The sequence below is a fragment of the Hemibagrus wyckioides genome, linkage group LG21, assembly GCF_019097595.1.
Source record: "Hemibagrus wyckioides isolate EC202008001 linkage group LG21, SWU_Hwy_1.0, whole genome shotgun sequence".
NCBI lineage: Eukaryota > Metazoa > Chordata > Actinopteri > Siluriformes > Bagridae > Hemibagrus > Hemibagrus wyckioides.
The window spans coordinates 16961166-16980889 of NC_080730.1; the positions used below are offsets into that span (position 1 = coordinate 16961166).

Here is a 19724-nt window from a genome sequence, read left to right on the forward strand (position 1 = left end):
AACCTGGATTGGATTTGAGATAGTCAATCTGATCTGGCAACCCAGAGTCCAAACGAGCCGTGCGTAATGCCAGATCACGGAACGGGATGGAGAGAAGAAAAGCAGCAGTTTGAATAAGCATTCAGCCACATGCACTGATGTTGTAGGTTAAAAAGTTACACTGTAATAGCTTTGCTGCAATAACTTTCTTCTCCCACAAAGCGTTTCTGTGCATATGGATGCTGCGCGTCGTGATTAGATCTGGTTTCAAGTATTAGGGCTGCTTTAGGAGGCTCGCGCGCCCTGGACACGGTTCCTCGCCATGCGTGCAACTGCGGCATTCGTGGCTCTGCTCACGCTGTGCGTGATCGCGGCGCGTGGATGCCAGCTTCCCCATGACTGGAGACCACAAACGGAAGCGTGCCGCGCGGAGCTCGCTGAGATCATAGTTTTCGCCAGGGTGCTCGCTGTTCATGAGGACGCGCACGGAGGCGCGTATAACTACCTGCCGTGGCAGCACGAAGCCGGACTCTTCTTCTCGGCTGAGATCGAGCTGCAGTGCGACCAGGCGTGGGGCAGCATGCTGGAGGTGCCCGCCGGCTCGCGCTTTAACGTCACCGGACTCGGCTACTTTCCATGCTACTCATACAGCGTGGTGGAGAATAACAACTACTACTTCTTCTTGAGGTAAAGAGACGGGTTCGTTGATGCCAGGGTGCCCTAAGGGGGTCTAAACCTGGGACAAGGGAACTCCAGATAAGAAAATGTGCCAACTGCACTGGGCACATTTTGCTATCTAGATTCCAAGTGTGCACGTGTTCACCTTCACTTTTCATATATAGTTTTGGCTTGGCTTGACATCATGATGCTCTGTAGATAGAGCCATAGCTTTATACACAGTGTGGACATAATAATAACAAAACTGCTACTACTACTACTACTACTACTACTACTAATAATAATAATAATAATATGATGGTCTACTACATCTATTGTGCAGGTCCGGTTACTAGAGATAAGAATTCTAACATGTTTCCTGGACTGGGACATGTATAATTAAAGTCTAGGAGGAGTTGTTGAAGAATAACAACTACTATTTTTTTCATTAGGGAATGAAAAGTGTCACTCATGGAAGAACTCCCTAAAGAGGAGTAGACTGGAGACTAAGGGCACTCCAGAAGCATGTGATAATGGTCTCGTGAATGTGTCTTTTGTTAGAGAGATAGATAGATAGATAGATAGATAGATAGATAGATAGATAGATAGATAGATAGATAGATAGATAGATAGATAGATAGATGCAAGTGCACTTTCTGACATTTCAGCACCATCTAACGTTTCACATTTCATAAAGCACACTTACTCACAGCGAAACTGCCAAACTATTGTCTTCTGTGGTCTAAATATTTGTGGAGACCTTAATAATGAACAGATGAGTTGTGATAAAGGAATACTTCAGTGTTTCTTAATCTCTATCAAATCTACAGGATCAAGCTTGATCTCTATCACAAAGTAATCTCTATCAGATAAGAATGTCAAAATGTGTCCCTGAGAAAAAAAAGAAATCTGGGTACACACTTTTAGTGGAGGTTTAGGGCAGTTGTTGGAACTTTCATGCACTAAATCTGTAGAATTCATCTTTTTTAAAAGATGGGCTACTATTCCAGAGGGAGAAATTTATGGTCATGGGTAACCATGGAGGTAAAAGTGTAAATAACTGAAATTTCTATTGTGTTGGAAAGTTGGATAAAACCACAGCTAGAATAAGACACTCTCTCAAGTCTGTTTCATTGTAAAGCCTTTATTGTTAGAGTAAAAGTGTACTAAAGTTGAATTCAAAGTTCTGCAAAGCTGGTGACCTCCAGCACTGGAATCAAGACTTTTTTTTCTTCGCTTGACGCACTCAACCCATATGGTCTGGAAAAGTTTCATAATGGTCCTTCATTACAATGGCCCAAACTGTAATACAGGGTTTCTCAACTTCTGTAACTAGACCCCACTTTCCTGCACAGATTCAGTTTTTCCCCGCTTGTGTGTTTGGGAAAAATTGAAACTGTGCAGTACAGAGAGCATCTATGACTGAACATGAGAACCCATGCCTCATTGTTGGAGAAGAGCATACATTCACTCAGCATTTATTAGTTGTGTCTGGCCAGCATGAGGTTTGGTTTGTTTAGAGTGACTGCGATCCAAACGGCAGAGAAGTGACAGGGGGTTAAGCAACAAAACTGAATCAGCTGTGTAGGAGTATGAACTGAATTTGGAAGGGAGTGAAGAGGGAGAAGAAGAGAAAGAGAAGAAGAAGGGAAAAAAAGAAGAAGTGTAGGTTCCATCTTGTTTGTGCCATGCTTAATCTGATAAATACTGATGGAGATACCTATCTAGAAAGGTTCCTCAAAGGTTATTTGAATAATTATTGGTTTTGAACCATTGGATGATTCCCTAACAAAGACAGAGTGTGGACAACTATCTTTATGTATGTTTTGTGCTCTTGGCAATGGAATTATCAGTTATGTGCAGTGCTTCCAAGGTTGTATCTTAATCAGTAGATATACTTTTATAGACAAATGGTTAATGATTGGATGGTCCACAAGGGGTTTGGAGGGGTCTACTTAGGGTACATAAATGAAAAAGTTTACTGGAGCCTAAGTGTTCTTTGAATGGTTAATTGATCTACCTTTCTCAACAGGTTCTACTTGGTTCATTGTCCTAGATATAGTCTTAGAAAGAGAGTGCTGTAATGTAAGTTTTGTGTTTAGGGGTTCTTGTCATGGATGATCCACTAACCAGTAGCAATCCTTTCCTGAGTTCCGCAGTGGTTATTTGAATGGTTAATATTTTTACCCTTTTCAAAGGGTTTTACATGGATCTCTAGAATAATTGAAAAGAAGACAGATATAGAGTAAATTTTAGCTTTGTTCACGTAAACTTTGTGTTTCCATGTGGTTTCTTGCCTTGGGAATTATCTGTTTGTGCAGTGCTTTGACTGATGGCCATCCTCCAGTGTTCTTTGGATGGCTACTAGGTCTATGCTTCACTAATGGCTTCACCCTGGACCAGCTTCTAAATGGAAACAGAGGAAAAACTGTAGTGGAAGGGATATTTGAGAGTCTTTATGTAGGTTTTGTGCAATGCTTTGACTTTATGTCTAGGTAGAAAATGAGCTCTTTGAGGGTTCTTTGGCTGGTTAGTGATTCTAACTTTCCGAAAGATTCTAATTGGAAGGTTTTTTGAAAGAAGAACGCTCTGTTTTGAAGTTTTGCATAGATATTTTTCCTCATGGGAACAAGCTAAAGTGTTATATGTTATGGAGCGTATTAATTGGGTAAAGAGAGAAAACATCTAGATTTGAATGTAATTATTGTGTTACTGCGTGAAAGACGGAGAAAGAAAAAAATTAAGTTCGGAATTCCTTATGTATTTAATCACAGCGATTCAGTTCTCACAAGCTTGTTGGAAGCGTTTACGTTTGGACAGTGGATGCTTTGTGTATCTTAACAACCAGACTGTTTCAGTTGTGTTCAGCATCTTAGACCCACTCAAAGGCCCAATAATTCAAAGTGAGTGATACTTCTCTCCCGCATGTAACACTGCCTAGTCTTGCAAACTTTGTTTTTAATGGCAGACGCGTATTGAAATTACTGAAGCTAATCAACCGTTTGATTTGACTGTAAAAATGCCAAACACAGCTGTGCTCGACGTGCATGAAAAACAGCTGTATGTGAAACATCCAGTATTTTCACAAGAAAAAAAAAAGTGTAATATGAAAATCTCAGTCGATTGTATGACTTCAGCTTGCGTCGATGCCAAGTATTTAAGTCATTAAGGAATGCTGAGGCATTCTCCAAATGTGCTGGACCATTTGGTATTTAGTCCCTAAAACTTTATGTTACTGTAACATATTCACAGAGTTGAAATCAGGTCACCAAGTCAAGCAAGGCATGAAGGTTCTAAAAAAATGTACATATGAGAGCAATGGGTGAGTCTGTGGAAAAAGTGATTATTTTCTTAGTTGGTCAACAACAATCCAGAGCAGATACACTAACAGCATCTCATATTTCTTCTCTTTTCATTGTATCTACAAGACGCCGTAAGCCATGAAAGCACGACCTTAAACATGGCCACCCACTTGATTTTGACAACTGCTGTGTTTTTTACACTGTATATGTAGAATCGGTTGTACTGGGTCAAAGCAAACAGCTGGCTCTATTTAAAAGAACTTCCCCTAGATGTCATGTAGATAAGGGACACGTTAATACAGATCCTTTCTCTAGGTTCATAAAGATGGCAGTAAGAAGAAAACGTGTTGCATTCCAGATAATTTAATAACAGAGCACAAGCAGCTCCTGACAGCCTTAAGGCTTTACAAAACAGGGACTTGCATAAAGAGGAAGCACAAATATAATCTGATGTCATGTTTTCCACCATAATGCAGTTTCTGGTGGTTTGAATGAAGCTGAGCAAGCACTGCAGAATTTGAATGCAGTGGTCATGTCAATCATTACCACAAGGTCTTGAATGAACAGTTTCAGCATCAGTATCACCTGGATATCTTGCTAAAACATCAATCCCCTGACAAAAAAGATTCTGTTGAATCAGATAACCGGACCAGCTTGATGAGACAGGGTTTAATAAATGACATGAACTTCCCTTAATTCCAGATTGAACCGAACCACAGTGGAACATAAGAGCAGAATGAACACCAACATCCACACAGAGCGAGAGGGTAAAAAATCTGAGGGTGTTTTAGAGGTCAAATTTGGGGGTTAGTTATTTTTTTAGTCACGCAGATGTGTAGGTCTGGCTGTACATCAGGCTTAAAATTGGCAGGACTGTATAATGAGAACCAAAGACAAATCCCAAGGTTTTATTCAATTGCTTGAAGAGTCTTCTCAGTCAAAATTGTACATACCCAAATCAGAATGTTTTCTCCACCACCATCCAAGCTACACCAAATCATTGCCCTTAAAGCAACAGGCTTGTGCAGACATGTTAAGCTCCCCTGCATTTTCAACACCTTCCAGATAACAAACAGTGCACTTGCTTTGTAGTTCCATCAAAGGAATTCCAGGCTACATCACCTCCAGCAAACCCATCTGAAAGTCCCAAGCCAAGTAAAACCTTGGGGGACGATGTGGTAAGAGGACTGACATGACGACTGCTTTACTCATTAATTTTGACAAAATGATGCATGAACCACTTTCCCTGAGCCAAACTAGCCTCAGAGCCAGGTTCTTCTGTTGTTCTTCAAGGAATTTCTCCTCTTTTTATGGTGAGCTTGGTCACACAGCTAAGTCCCACGTTAGCACTTGAGTTCCAGCCCAAGATCAACAGACATTCAAGTCCAAGGAATGCATATTTTAGTGTGACCCCTTTATCATCCAAGTTCTGATATCATAAGGAGACCACAAAGGCACTCTTGATCTTCTGTATTCTTGATTCCGTCTTGAATCTGAAAGGTTCCTGTAGTGTAAACAGTCAGATGCTCCACAGGGATGCTTTTCTTTAGCAAGGTTGAGGAGAAGACTCTCAAAGTTAGTCTTTATCTACATTCCATTATTGTACACTGTGCCCTTTCCAAGGAGTTTTAACGGAAGGGGGTAAGCCTATTGAACAAAAGAACACATTGTTTTCAACATTTCAACCCTGTTAAGGCCATGCTGGTGCTGAATCAGCAAACCAGCGTTGAAAGATTTCCATCTCTCCCTCTCTCTCTCTTTCTCACTCTCTTGGGTTCTTCATTTCCTCTAACACTCCAAAGTGCAGTCGGCAAAGCCTGCCACCAATCAATCACCAGTGTTGGTCTTCCAGATGGGACCCATGAGGGAAAGTCTACCTCTAGAATGAGACATATGTATGTTCAGGACAGCTAAACATTCGGCTCTGCTTTAGGTTGTATATGTTGTAGAGGAGAACCCCGCAGTGACTAGGGAATGATGTGTGTCCTGAAAGTTTAAACTGTGGGCAGATTGTGATTTTTGGGTGGCCTTGTCTTCACATGGTCATGGTGGGAACTCATTTTCTCTATTCACAGAGCAATTTAAAATGTTATTAATACATAGTACAGTGAATACATGGGCTACTAAGACTCATATGTTATTTCCCTAATCTTAAAATGACACAAAACAGAAATTGGTAGTCATGCCTCCTGTGATAAGCTCATAAGCCTAACCCTATCCATAGACGGATAGTTGTGTTGTTGTTCTTTACTCGTATTGACATTTCCTTGCATCTTATTTTGAGACTTATATACAAATTTCACTCATTTTTATTCTATATTTTTATATTTTCTAACCAATCAGATTCAAGAATTCATGGCAGTAATGCCTGATAGGACAATGAACAACTGAGCAGCCAATTCTATAATCATTATAGTCTAATAGTTACCTCGACTATATCAAGAAAATTCACAAGCTTAAAAGATATCTTCAGTGTGTGTGTGTGTATTAAGATAGCCAAACCATAATCTAAGTTTCCAGCTGGATTGTGTTTGTCAGGACAAATCTCACAAGTCAAACCATCAAAAAAATCGAGAAGCCAGAGAGTCACAGCGTGGAAATGTTAATCGAATCAGCATGGATGCTCAGCTAAACAACATTTAACCTGCCATGACCTTCAAAGAAAGGGTGCAGAGATTTTTTTTATAGCAAGGTGAAAGGTCATTGGGAGTGATGGTAGAACTTTTTTTTTAAGCGAATTCAAGGCCATGACATTTTAACGTCTGGTGAAATCTCTAAAGAAAGTGTTAAGACCCTCTTTGAGAAGAGCAGCGCATACCTGAAAAGATTAAGATAGTTTTCATTAATAGCTAGCATTATTGGAAATAGATTAGTGAAACCCGACCAGCTTTCTGCAAGGAACAAGAAGGGTGGTAGTAAACAATACGTTTTGTCACGCAACACATTTTGTCATCATCTTTCGCAGCATATGAAATACAGATGGTAAACAGACCAAGATGCAGTCCAATGTCATCTTCGCCAAACACTAAATGCATCCAAACCCCTTTAGCAATCCAACTTTCTTTTTTAATAAGCTTTTGTTTACTGAATACTTAGCATTCAAAAAGACACACTGAACATCACAAATTGAAGAATGTAGTTCTTTAATCAACGTTAAGACGTCGTTCTCCTTCAGCATCCTCTGTGTTTCTCATTTCTCTTCACACAGATGGATTTGTATTTGTTTTTGACCTTTACAACTGTTGTCTATTATGATCATTTGACTCACAATGTCCTATAACTTGCGAGAATTCCTTCAGCCTCTTCCACATGTCCTTATTCAGCGGAAATGAATGGCACATGCTCTTACACACACATTTGAGTGGGAACAACATTTAAACCTGGGCATCATTTTGACTTTTCACCCATCATAGCCATGCTTTATGAAGCTGATCATTTACATTTGGATGAAAGAAAAGTTATGTAGTACTGACAAAAGTCTAAAAGAAAGTGCTTGTTTCTGATTGGTCGGTGGAATGATTGTTGAGTTTGTAACAGTCAGAGTAAAGCTATTTCAATTTTTCACCATGGGAGAGTCTTTCAGATTGGAGGAGTTTCTTGTTAATATATTAATATTTCATCGACTTGTCAGAGAACAAAGGTTTATACAAAAGTATGATGTGTCATTCTTTCATTATTAATAAATAATAGTTATTGGCAGATAGCTGTGGTAGAAGAGGAAACATCTTCAGCAAATGTCCAGCTCATTCATTATTTTCATATACATTATGCCCGGAATAATGAACAAATTTATGAGTCCAAGATTGAACTATAGAGTTAACGTTCAAGACCAAAATTTTGTATGTAAACATATAGATTCAGTTTGGAATTCAGTCTGAGCTTTTGTCAGCCAAAACTGTGGATTATAAAAACATTAAGTTATATCCTTAGAGCTTGTGATGATTCTCCAGAGCTCAAACAGGATCCGGATGCATGAGCTGCTGCGAGCTTTGAGACCGCAAAACTAACATTTCTAACAAATATACACGCATACAGTAACTCGTTCACTTGTATTGAACACATGTTCATCAGGTGGACTGGAAATGTACCTCTGTGGAGTAAAAATATTGTCACGTTATGTAGAAGTGTTTAAAAAAAACCCAACAGAAACACAGATGATACCAATTCTGCACACGACAATTCGATTTTACAGTATGCTTATTTATCTCAGCTGGGGGAAGATGTCATCTGACAAGGACAATGTCTGATATTCTGCTACAAGTGAGCGTATTTCATCATATTTGTACAGAGCTCCATTAATTCCTTATTCTCTATCATAAGCATAACTCTAACTAATATATTTGGGGTTCTCCAAAATGACCTGAATAGGAAAACCAGATGTTTTTCTTTTTTTAGTACCTTTATGATTACACTGTCATCCTTGTCATCAGACAAAGCACACACACATACACACACAGGCAAACTCAGGCGATTTTTCCTGTATCTGCTTATGGCTGGCTGCCAAAACTTACAGGAAGAACAAAAGGAGTCAGCCCTTAATCGAGGGAAAAGTAAAAAGAACTTCTCGTTTTTGCTTTCTTGTGCCAATGTAACCATGGTTTTGAAATTAATATTTATTCAGCCACTTTAAGCACTTTGATAATACACTTTCCTCACTTCCCTGATGCTAGGAGAGTCTCCTTGGGTGTGCGTGCAAAGTGTTTCTCTAGCTCAGCAGACCTCCATAAAAGAAAGTAGAAACTCTGTGTGAAAAAGAAACGCTACAATCTGATTGGCTTTGTATTAATAATGTTTTCTTCATAAAGTGTACTAGACACTGGCAGATACCATTTAAAAGAAAGTTTAATGGACATTCCCGAGTTATCTTATGAGCTACATTATGGGAGAGACATAAAATCAGTTGCCATGGCAACAGACCAAATATCACACACCATGTTTCCATCCTAAATAATATTAATTGCCATTGTGTTGTGTAAGCATACTGATGTCTAAGCTATTGCTTTTTTTCACCCACTTCAAGGATGGATGAAAACTACAACATTATTCCTCATGGAGTAAACTTCCAGGACCCCATCTTCCCTGACACGCCGGAAAACCACCGCATGTTCGCCAGCCTCTTCCAGTTCTCCAACTGCACAGCTGGGACTCAGGTCCACACGTTCACCCCAGAGTGGGAGGCACAGGAGGACAGCCGGGTAAGCCCTTGTCAAACAATCCAGCCTGCAATTATGAGTATAAAAAGCATTGGAGCACAACAACTATAATAAAGCCCACATGCACATTTACCTTAAACACACTGTCTCTGTAATCTACTCTCTCTAATCTTTGAGATGATCTCATGTCATTCATGAAAATTGTGTCTGTATCGCTTAAAGCCGTAATTGCCTACTACCTCATCCTAAACTGAGCTCAAAATATTCTTCAGTGTTCTTGCTCTTAGGTATATGAGGCAGTCTGAAATGGAAATAAGCCTAATTAATTCAACTTGTAATCATACACTGGATTCCTGAGCAGATTCCTGCAGCAGAACCTATTAAATTAATAAGCAATTTCTTCCCTATCATTGCTAGCATGAACATAGATGCTAAGTGATTAATTTCACATTGTAAACACAATGTCCTTTCATGAACATGTTTCTATTCAAGATGTGTTATGAGAGCCTGTGGATTATGGATGAATTTGTCTGATATTCATGTCTGTAGCATTTGCTTGCAAGCTTTGAGGAAAAAAACATACAGTTTATGTCTGGGTCATGGTCTTTGGAGCCTTGGAAGTAATGATCAATTAATCAGTCTGTGTCTGCAATCTTTAGTGTGTAATTCTCTTAGAAGGATTTGATTCTTAAAAAATATGTGTTTATTATTAGTGATAAAGTTTTTTTTTATAAACAGAAATGAATAAATCATGGTGATCCTTCCAAATGACCTTGGGATTTATTTTTTTTACTAGGGAGCTGGTTTCAATCCAGTCCTGAACTCTTGTGAAAGCTTTCTGTCATGGCAAAGCAATGAGAGCGGATTAGGTTACGTTAATGAGCTGGTCTCGGTTTGTATCAGCGATCGTTTGGAAGAACAAGGAACAGGAGACATTTGCTTTCATATGTAATTGCATTCATATTTCTGTTGAAGTCAGAGCTAAGTTTTGTGGAAGGGTGTGTATGTCTCTTGCCCTTTGTTTCATCAAGTCAAAGTTGGTTTAATTGATAATGCTGACAAAAAACTACGAAACTTTTTGTAACCTTGTTACTGCACATGGATGTTTCCACAGTCCAACCAGATAAAAATGTAAAAAAAGAAAAAAGTGAGAAATTTTTACATCAAGAAATGTCCTTTGCCAACGGAAATAGCTTCCTATTTAAAAATAATTCGTCTGAAATGTTTGCATACCTATATGACAGGTTGTCATGAAGGTCAATGAACAGATTGAGTGCAGTGTATGGCATGGACAATTACCCAGCTGTGTTTGTACAAAAAGGCCTTGTTTCAAGTGCAATGGACAGTGTCCATATAGTCTGTATGAAGGACAGGCAATTAAATACTGCTTCACTGATATACAGATGTTTGCTTATGCAGTATCATTTTCTATAGTTTTATTGCAGTATAATGTTGTTGTGTAGTCTGGTCATACTGCACATTACCCACAATGCTGTAAGCACACTCATTCATCCACCTGCATATGGTTCACATTTATCCGAGTCACATATTTATATCATAATGCTCCAGATTCACATTATAGCTACACAAAAACCCAGATGGTAGCAATACAGAAAGAAGTATGTAGGAAATCTCGGATTATAGGAATGAGTACTGCAGCATGTTAGACTGAATTTAAAGTTCAGCTTACTCTAAAATGTTTGGAGCTAGATTTTTATTATATACTGTATTTAAACACATTTATATAAACGGACAAAATTTAGTTATATCTGCTGCAGTCATTTACATATCACTGTTGTCATAAATATCTGACTATAGTTGACATTATTGCTTTTAACGGCATTTGAATTTTTGCTAATGTGATAGGCATATCCTGATCTACCACAGTCATGTGATCCGTGATCTACACTTGTGATCTACAGTTGTCATGTTTTGATAAAACAATGTGATCTACCACAGTCATGTGATTCATGAATGTGATCTGGACATTCTGATCTACTACTGTGATGTGATCTACAAACGTGATCTATGCTTTCTGATCTAGCACAGTTGTAATTCAGTAATGTGATCTACACAGTGATGTGATCTATACTAATGTGATCCCTACATCTACCACCGTGATGTGATCTGCTATTGTTGACTGCACAATTAATGCAATCTACCACAGATCTGCACAATCTGATCTATTGCTATTGTTCTCTGCAGCGTTGATCAAATAATGTGATCTACCATGGTGATGTGATCCGTGAGTGTGTATCTGCACATTCTGATCAAGAACAGTTGTATTTAGTGAACTACACAGTCATGTAATATACTAATGTGATCTCCATATCTACCACCATGAATGTGATCTGCACATTCTGATCTACACTGTAATGTGGTCTACTATTGTTCTCTGCAGATTTTGATCAAATAATGTGATCCACCATGGTGATGTGGTCTATGAGTGTGACCTGCACATCTGGATCTACCACAGTGATGTGATCTACAAACGTTATCGACGCTTTCTGATCTAGCACAGTGATGGGAGATCAAATAATGTGATGTATCACAGTGATGTCATCCATGAGTGTGATCTGCACATTCTGGGCTACTGTTGTGTTCAACTGTTATCTATCCACTCTGGTCTGTTATGTTCCTGTAATCTACTAATCCAGTCTACATTAAAACTTCTACAGTGGCATGATCTACAAATGTGATTTGCATATTTCGATCTAGCACAATGATGCAAGTGAGATAAAATAATGTGATCTTCCACAGATATGTGATTACATTTACTTTTAATTTGACTATAATGACATGATCTGGTAATGTGATCTACACCTACTGATCTAGCACAATAATTGGAGATCAAATCATGTAAGCGACCACTGTGATGTTATCTGCACATTCTGATCTACTACAGTGATGTGATCATACTATGATCTGCTACAGCAATGTACATTAAATTAATCTACTTAGTTTTTAAACGAATGTTTAGTTATTATAAATCTCTCTCTTACATGCCAAGATTTCAACACTAAACACTGTTGGAATGAGTAGAAACAGTGTTGAAATTTCTCATGGCTATTTTTTATTTTATTTTTTTTTACAGAATAGCTGCTTGTATTTTTAACACTAATGGAGCTGCTTGGGAACATGCAAGTTAATTTGCAAAGGTCAAAGGAAGGAACAGTGTATTTCTGTTGGAACTATCATTATTTACTGACCACACTTCTCAAAGAAAATCTGAATTTCAATCCCCTTCTTCTTAAATTCATGTTCTTGAGAACATTCCAGTTAAAACAAAATACACTTTTTGATGCGTTCAAATTAGGCTGTGAGAAGGTTGGGAAAATGTGTGTAGATGCTGTGCTTTCCCTGAAGTATGGAACATTCCGTAGCCACAGACGATTAAGTGAAGTTGCCATAGTTGTGGTCAGATTGGTTATCAAAACCAGCAGTGGCTTGCACTCATTCAAACAAAGACTGTTCATAATTAGAGACAGATACATATAAATTAGGAAAACCTGCTCGCTTCATCAACATTTCCCACAATACCACAATTCCCATGATAGTTTAGTAAAACAGAGGAATACAGTCAGTAGTTATTCATTAAACCTTTAATGAACTAACGTCCTAAAGGTGCTCTTTTCAAACGATCTTGATGTCTATAAAGCCAAACTCTGCAATACAAATTGAGACATAATTCCAGATTTCTGGTATTTCTGTAAGAGACATGATGTAATGAAGCTGCCCTGGGGCTGTGGATTGCAAATAAGTGAATAGAACATAAAAAATAATGGTATTTTTTTAAAAGCAGTTCTTTAATTGCACCTCACAGGCAAAAAGATATCTTATGAAATCAGTTAATATTGGCCAGGCAAAATGTGCGATCAAAAATCTTTTCCTGAATATTACAAACTGAACTTGCACTAAGTTCTGATTAGCTTAGAGAGATGGAAGAAATAAAGAGCAGATATTATTTATTTATTACCACAGCATTGTTGAATGTTCAATTCTGATTGGTCAGAAAGTATTGCTCCATTTACAACAACTGTAGTTTGACTGGAAGAAGGAGAAGTTCTGTGTGATTTCTAAGAGTTTAACCTGTAATATTAAGGTTTCCAACATGAGAAAGTCCTCCCGACAGAATGATTTGCGCTTAGCGAGAGAAAAAAGAAAGGCTGGTGATGGAACAACGGCTTATAGCTATTTTAACAGGAACTAACTTAATTATATATTAACTAAAGCTGATGTTCCACAACATTATCTGTAATTATAAAAGGATAAAATGTGTTGCTAGCATTTGTAAATTGCTGTGGTATAATAGGAATTAAAAACATTGAAGTGGTGGTACTTCTAACTTCATTTCCTGTTGTATTGCATCACCTTGTCATTAAATATTTTATATTAAAAATTGTTTACTGTGTTTTATTCCATGAATCTCAGTTGCAGCATAGTCTGCCATTTGTTCTTTATGTTTTAAAGGATCCTGGTTTGCGTACATAATTCTATGCAGTATTAGCTTTTTTGGTTTGAGTTTAAGTTTATGTGAGAATTTACAGTTCACATTTGCTCCGGTTTATTGTTGCATCCTATTCACATCTACTCTTCTTCTTCACTCACAGCTCCTGTGCTCCACGGTGCAGAAAGCTCTCTTTGAGGAAGAGGAGAAGGTTAAAACTCTTTCTCAGAAGGTTAAGGTCCTCGAGAAAGCCAACAACCACCTGAGGGACAAAGTGAAGAACCTGAAGCGTTTGCTGAGACTGGCCAAACGGGAGACCAAGGATCAGACGGTGCTTCTCAAACAGCTACACGAGCCCGAACCAGAGCTTCCACATCCACAGCAAGATACCACCCAGGTTCAAAAACCTGTTAATCGGAAGATCCTGCCTAGGAAGCTCAAAAACTAGGGAATTTAGTCTAATTGCTTCCAAACTGGGAAATTTTTGCTTAAGTACTGCCAGGTAGTCAAACCAGCTATACAGCTATTTGTCTGTGTGTCAATAAAATTTCCATATACTAGAATGAAAATTGTAATATGGAATGTAACAGACTTTTTATGTATGCGTCAGCTCAGGATTAACAGAGAAAGGACATGATACAGAGAATATGCGTATGCATCAGGTTAGTACTTCATGAGAAGAAATTTTAAGTATGAATGAACTAATATTTTCCACATATTTTGATCCCTCTTCACATAGCAGACACATTAACTGGAGAAACTTCTATAATACAATCACAGGAAATATACAGATTAGATCATAGTCAGAGGTCAGCATCTAGCCACATAGTTTCGAGAAATAGCTACTATATTAACCAGTGGATTATAGAGTGCCCATTTAATTCATTCAGCTCATGTTCATCTATAAAATACAACATATTGTGAAAGCCTTCCCTTTCATTCGAACCTCTGAATCTTCTCGTACACCCCTGTATTTCAAATTTAGAAGCACTTTGCCAGTTGGCTGTCATCAAACTGATATTATACCTTCGAGTCCTGTATAAAAGAATGTCAGAATTTCACAATATTTGACCATTTAAGGTTAAAGCTATTTTGGTATATTCTCAAAACATGGTGCACTTGATATCGCTGGAATGTTACACTACACTCTTTCCAAACATCTCTCAGCGTTTCTTTCATGATTTTAATCTGCATAGTGCTTCTTTTTTTCATTACTTTTCTCTCTCTTTTCTCTTTTGTTTTTAATAACCAGGGTGCTGAGCACTCCATAAATAAAACCACTACTCAGTATGGCTTATTTTGAGGCCACATTTTTCAGTATTTAGTGAACTGATACGAATTTGCTATGTTAAGCCAACAATTTTATTATTGAAAAAGAAGAATGAAATGTAAACAATATTGGTTTTTTTTTCATGTATGTTTAACATATTCACAAGCTTTTATGTACGCCATGAAAATGAAATAAACTTGCTTTTTTTACTTAACTGCCTTGTGTAGTGTTGAAAGATTTTATGCTACACCACTACGAACTAGTTACGAACATTTTAGACATTGAATGTAACTATAATTGGATAAAAAAATATATTATGGACCGTTCTTTACTTAATGAAACAATGATGAGAGGAATAAAGACACTCAGGATGCTTTTATTGGAGGTTGGGGTGGTAACATATATAAACATGGTAAAATATACTGTATATATAAAATCGTTCCTTATCATATTTATTCCTTACATACTACATGATGTGAATTTGTTTGCTTTTATTAGTGAGGCTGGCGCATTGGTGTGGAAATGGCTGCCATGGAAATCATCAGTTATATATGGAATTCCATGAATACCCATGTATATTCCCACTTAACCTGCTACAGAGGATACTAAAAGTCAAGAAGGTCACATGAATTGCACATGGTACATGACACAGTATGCCATAAAATATCCATGACATGCCCATAATCACGCTTTTAAACACAAAATGGCAAGATGGCACATGATTTGAGTTACTGCCTCACAATTCCAGGGAATCCAAGTAAATCTTGAAAGGAATTCCAAAGGAATTTTCCAGATGGAAATTCCAACGCCTGATTAACTGCCATACATCCTGTCAGATGTGGGATAATAATAATAACAACAACAAGAAGAGGAAGAAGAAGACGACAGAACAAGCAGGAACTAATCCTCCACCTTTTTCCCCCACAATCAACAACATCGCAGATTTACCAGCTCAACCCAAATTATTTCCATGAGTGGTGAGAAATATAGCCATCACTCTGTTCTTAACTGTATGATGACAGGAATGTGGAATCCCAGACTCACTTGAGGCCCAATATTTTGAAATATGGGATCTGGATTAAAGCTGTTTTCAGTTCTACACTGATATATGTTGATATATGTAGTATATAATTTATTAGCGGAGTGGAATTTGTTTCCTTCTATGGACCTCACACTGAAGGAGTATATTTTGATTGACATCCAAGTGTCCATCTGGTATGTTTTATCAGAATCAGAATCAGCTTTATTCGCCAGGTGTGCACAGACACACAAGGAATTTGTTGTGGTTTTTTTAAGCTTTCGGTACATACATACATACATACATACATACACACATAAATACATACATACATACATACATACATACATACATACATACGTATCTGGGATGTGAAAGCATTTAAATAGTAAGACTTAACAATAAATAATTATAATGTGTATGAATCTGGATCAGAGGATTTATATGACGATTTTTGCATTATTTACTTTATAAACAGCTGTATAAATAAAGAGATATGCATATGTATTTACATAGTACTTAAGAAAGAGGCAGTAATTAGAGATGGAGAATTAATTACAGAAATACATTTTTTGAAAGAAATGTTTTTGTGCCTAGATGTTCTAGTGCACAGAGATCTGTAACGTCTCCTGAAGGGAGAAGTGCAAACAGGTTGTGCCCGGGGTCAGAAGGGTCTGTGATGATGTTACCTGCCCGTTTCTTTGCTCTAGAGTTATACTGAAGTTTGTTCAGGTGCACACCAATGATCCATTCTGCTGTCCTAACAGTCCATTGCAGTCTTCTTATATCTGATTTGCTGGCTGACCCAAACCAGAAGAGCAAAGAACCTGACTCAATAACAGCTGAGTCACGGCAGTCATGGCAGAACTTTTTCAGTTGACGAAGGAAGTACAACCTCTGCTGGGTCTTTTTCACAATGGAATGTCCCATTTCAGGTCCTGGGAGATGGTGGTGCATCTCCCACTGCAGCTACAGTGCTGTCCATGATGGTGAGTGGGAGTAGAGCAGGGGGGTTTCTCTTGAAGTCTACTATCATCTCCACAGTTTTGAGCATGTTCAGCTCCAGGTTGTTGTGACTGCACCAGACTGCCAGATGCTCAACCTCTTGTCTGTATTCAGTTTCGTCTCCATCCTGGATGAGATGAGATGACTGTAGTGTCATCTGCAAACTTCAGGAGCTTGACAGAGGGGTGTTTAGAGGTGCAGTCATTTGTGTAGGGAGAGAAAAGCAGTGGGGAGAGAATGCAGCCCTAATATAGTTTAATAATTTAGAGAATTATTAATTCTAGCCATATAAAAGTGTACAAGAGAACAAAAGAGCATTTTTGAAGGTTTTGGGGCGAGGGCACGGACAGCAGTCTACACAATCTACAACACATCGAGAAAGACAAAGCAGTAGTGCTGAACAGACAAAACAATAGAGTGGGAAGAACAATAAAAACTAACAATGGGACAATGCAATAAATACGACTCACAATGGACATTAAATACAATGTAGTGTAGTGTGTGGTGTATGTGGTGAGTATGGCATAATCACTACTGGCAGCATAGATATAAGTGTTGATTACAATGGGTTGATTAATGGTTAAGTGGCTAGTGTGTGAAAAATATGTGTCTTTTTATTATTGTGATCCTGACAAGCTGGTCTGGAATCTGGTGGACTTGGAATTGAAGGATTTTAAGATGTTATTCTATGATTATGTGTCACAGATGGTTGGAGATATTTGAAGACTGGGTTTAGATAGGCTTATGAAGACTTAACCTGTTGGAATAGACTTCCCTTAGTATAGAAGGAGGACTGATTATGTGAAACAAATATAGGAATTGCTCTCTCAGACATGAACATCCTGGTATTTTGAACCAAGCCAAAGTTCTCAAAAATATATCAACCCGAAACTTTGTGTCCAAAACTGAAATGTATTTCTCCAAAATCTCCAGAATGTCTTTACAATATGTTTTCACTCGATCTGCGCTGGAAAGCATACCATCTCATACCACTTTCAAAAGAAAACTGAGATGGACGATTATAGACTTTCTACATCCAGTCGACCGTGACGGAGCAAATCTGACCTTTGGAAGAGGTACACCGACTTTGAAAAACACACCCCATTACGTTCTCTTTAAGTCTGTACATCATACACTGCACCATGCACCTCCAACGATGATATATAATTTCACAGACAAGCTGCAAAACAGATGTTTCACGTATGGACGTCTGTCCTGCTGGGAGTGTTGGAGCTATTTAAACACATGCATTCGTATGATTTTTATAAAGATGATGCCCTGACGGCATATTTTACAGTTTTCCATTCTGCAAATCTAGAGAGGATTTTGAAATAAGACTCTGAAACACCCATTCTGGCAAACACTGGCCATGTTATCTGTCTAACCTGTGGCATAAATCTTACCCTGCAAAATTTGTTGATATACACCAGATTAGTCATTGAGATTTATGCCCACTGGTATAAACTAAAGCCCCATGTCCCATCTGGTTCTGTCCGTAATTACCACATAATTAATAACAGCATCCATGGCTCCTTCTGATGAAAAGAAACTCCAGCTCCTACGTGTTTTTTCCAATTAATAACAGCCCTGTAAATGCAGAGATATGCTTTGGTCTGTCTCAGAGTGACCAGGGTAATTTTCCCACATTCCAGCCTGCAAGAAAGCTTTATGCGTTTGTGTTTTATGGTGAGATTTTACGGATCTGTAAATGTATCGCGGTGACTGTAAAGCATTATGTGGTCCTTTTGTATGGATGCATATGACTGATGACGATATGAAAGTTCAAACTGTAAAGAATGGAAGAAAGTCAGCGGTTCACCAGAAGGATTTTTGGTCATGCTGCATCCATGGAGACTAGTTTATTGATTTTACCGGTCCCACTATTAATATAGAAAGTTTTTGGAGGCAGGTTTTGCAGAGGTCCCTTGATGACTCTTCCATGTCTCTTTCTAGCATCGTCAGTCTGTCCACCTGGAAAGTGGAGGCATAATAATCCCTGTACATGGCTGCCAAGGTGAGATCTGTGCCTGTAAAGCAGCGTACATGTGCTTAGTCAAAATTCTAACCTGCTGACAGAGAAATTGAGAAACAGTGACGGCTGCAGTCTGTTCGTTATTCATCTGGAGGCAGAGTGGCAAAGGAAAATCACTGGGAATGGAAGAAATCTATGGGCTTCGGCGTCTTTGAAAAATGGAGGAAATAAAAAAAGGGGGAAAATAAGAGTGTGCCAGATTGGATCTAGACACCGTGTTTGAATTCAAAACATTCATTTGAGGTATATTGTTGACTCTGGTTTGTGGTTTGTCGTTGCAGCTCATTTATACAGTCAACTACAAAATTTTGTTCACCCTTCAAGAGAATTAAGCAACCACTATACGCATGTTTCAAAATTCTGAAGAAATAAAGCATCTTGAAGGCTTGGAAACACTACTTAAACACCTCTAAGCTCCAGGGTTCCCATTTTAATCCTGAGCTCAGGTTACTGTCTGAGCGGAATTTCCTCTGGGATTTCCGGCTTTGCTAAATTGGCATCCCATCCAGGGTATATTCCTGCCTCATTGCTCCTGGGATACGCTCTGCGACTAGGATAAAGAGCTTACTGAAGATGACTTTTTAAAAAATATTATATTTTGCAACAAAATAACATTTAACCCAAATGTGACACTGTTAAGTGATGGAAAAGTGAAAAATATGTACAAAGAGACACCCGACTTTAGTTATTCCATAGGATGCATCAATAAATACTTACTGTATAAGGGTAGTATTTAATATTGCAGAAAGACTTTAATAGCATCTCCATATGTTCAAGGGTGGTGTTGTTCATGTAATTTCATAACGAGTAACAAGAAATTCACTAGTCTATGCCACGTCTTCCATGTTTGCATATTCAGGG

The 19724-nt window shown here is 38.2% G+C and overlaps 1 protein-coding gene across 1 annotated transcript; it reads left to right on the top strand.

Moving 5' to 3' along the window:
- ccdc3b (coiled-coil domain containing 3b) lies at positions 1–15022 on the top strand. The gene is made up of 3 exons (XM_058373848.1): positions 1–666; positions 8959–9133; positions 13702–15022. The coding sequence occupies exons 1-3, from the start codon at positions 302–304 to the stop codon at positions 13984–13986; spliced, it is 825 nt and encodes a 274-aa protein (XP_058229831.1). The 5' UTR covers positions 1–301; the 3' UTR covers positions 13987–15022.
- Positions 15023–19724: the final 4702 nt, after the last annotated feature.

Coding starts and splice junctions, on each gene's coding strand:
- ccdc3b (XM_058373848.1), top strand. CDS start 302: ATGCGTGCAACTGCGGCATTCGTGGCTCTGCTCACGCTGTGCGTGATC. Junction 667..8,958: donor AACTACTACTTCTTCTTGAG/GTAAAGAGACGG, acceptor ACCCACTTCAAG/GATGGATGAAAACTACAACA. Junction 9,134..13,701: donor AGGCACAGGAGGACAGCCGG/GTAAGCCCTTGT, acceptor CTTCACTCACAG/CTCCTGTGCTCCACGGTGCA.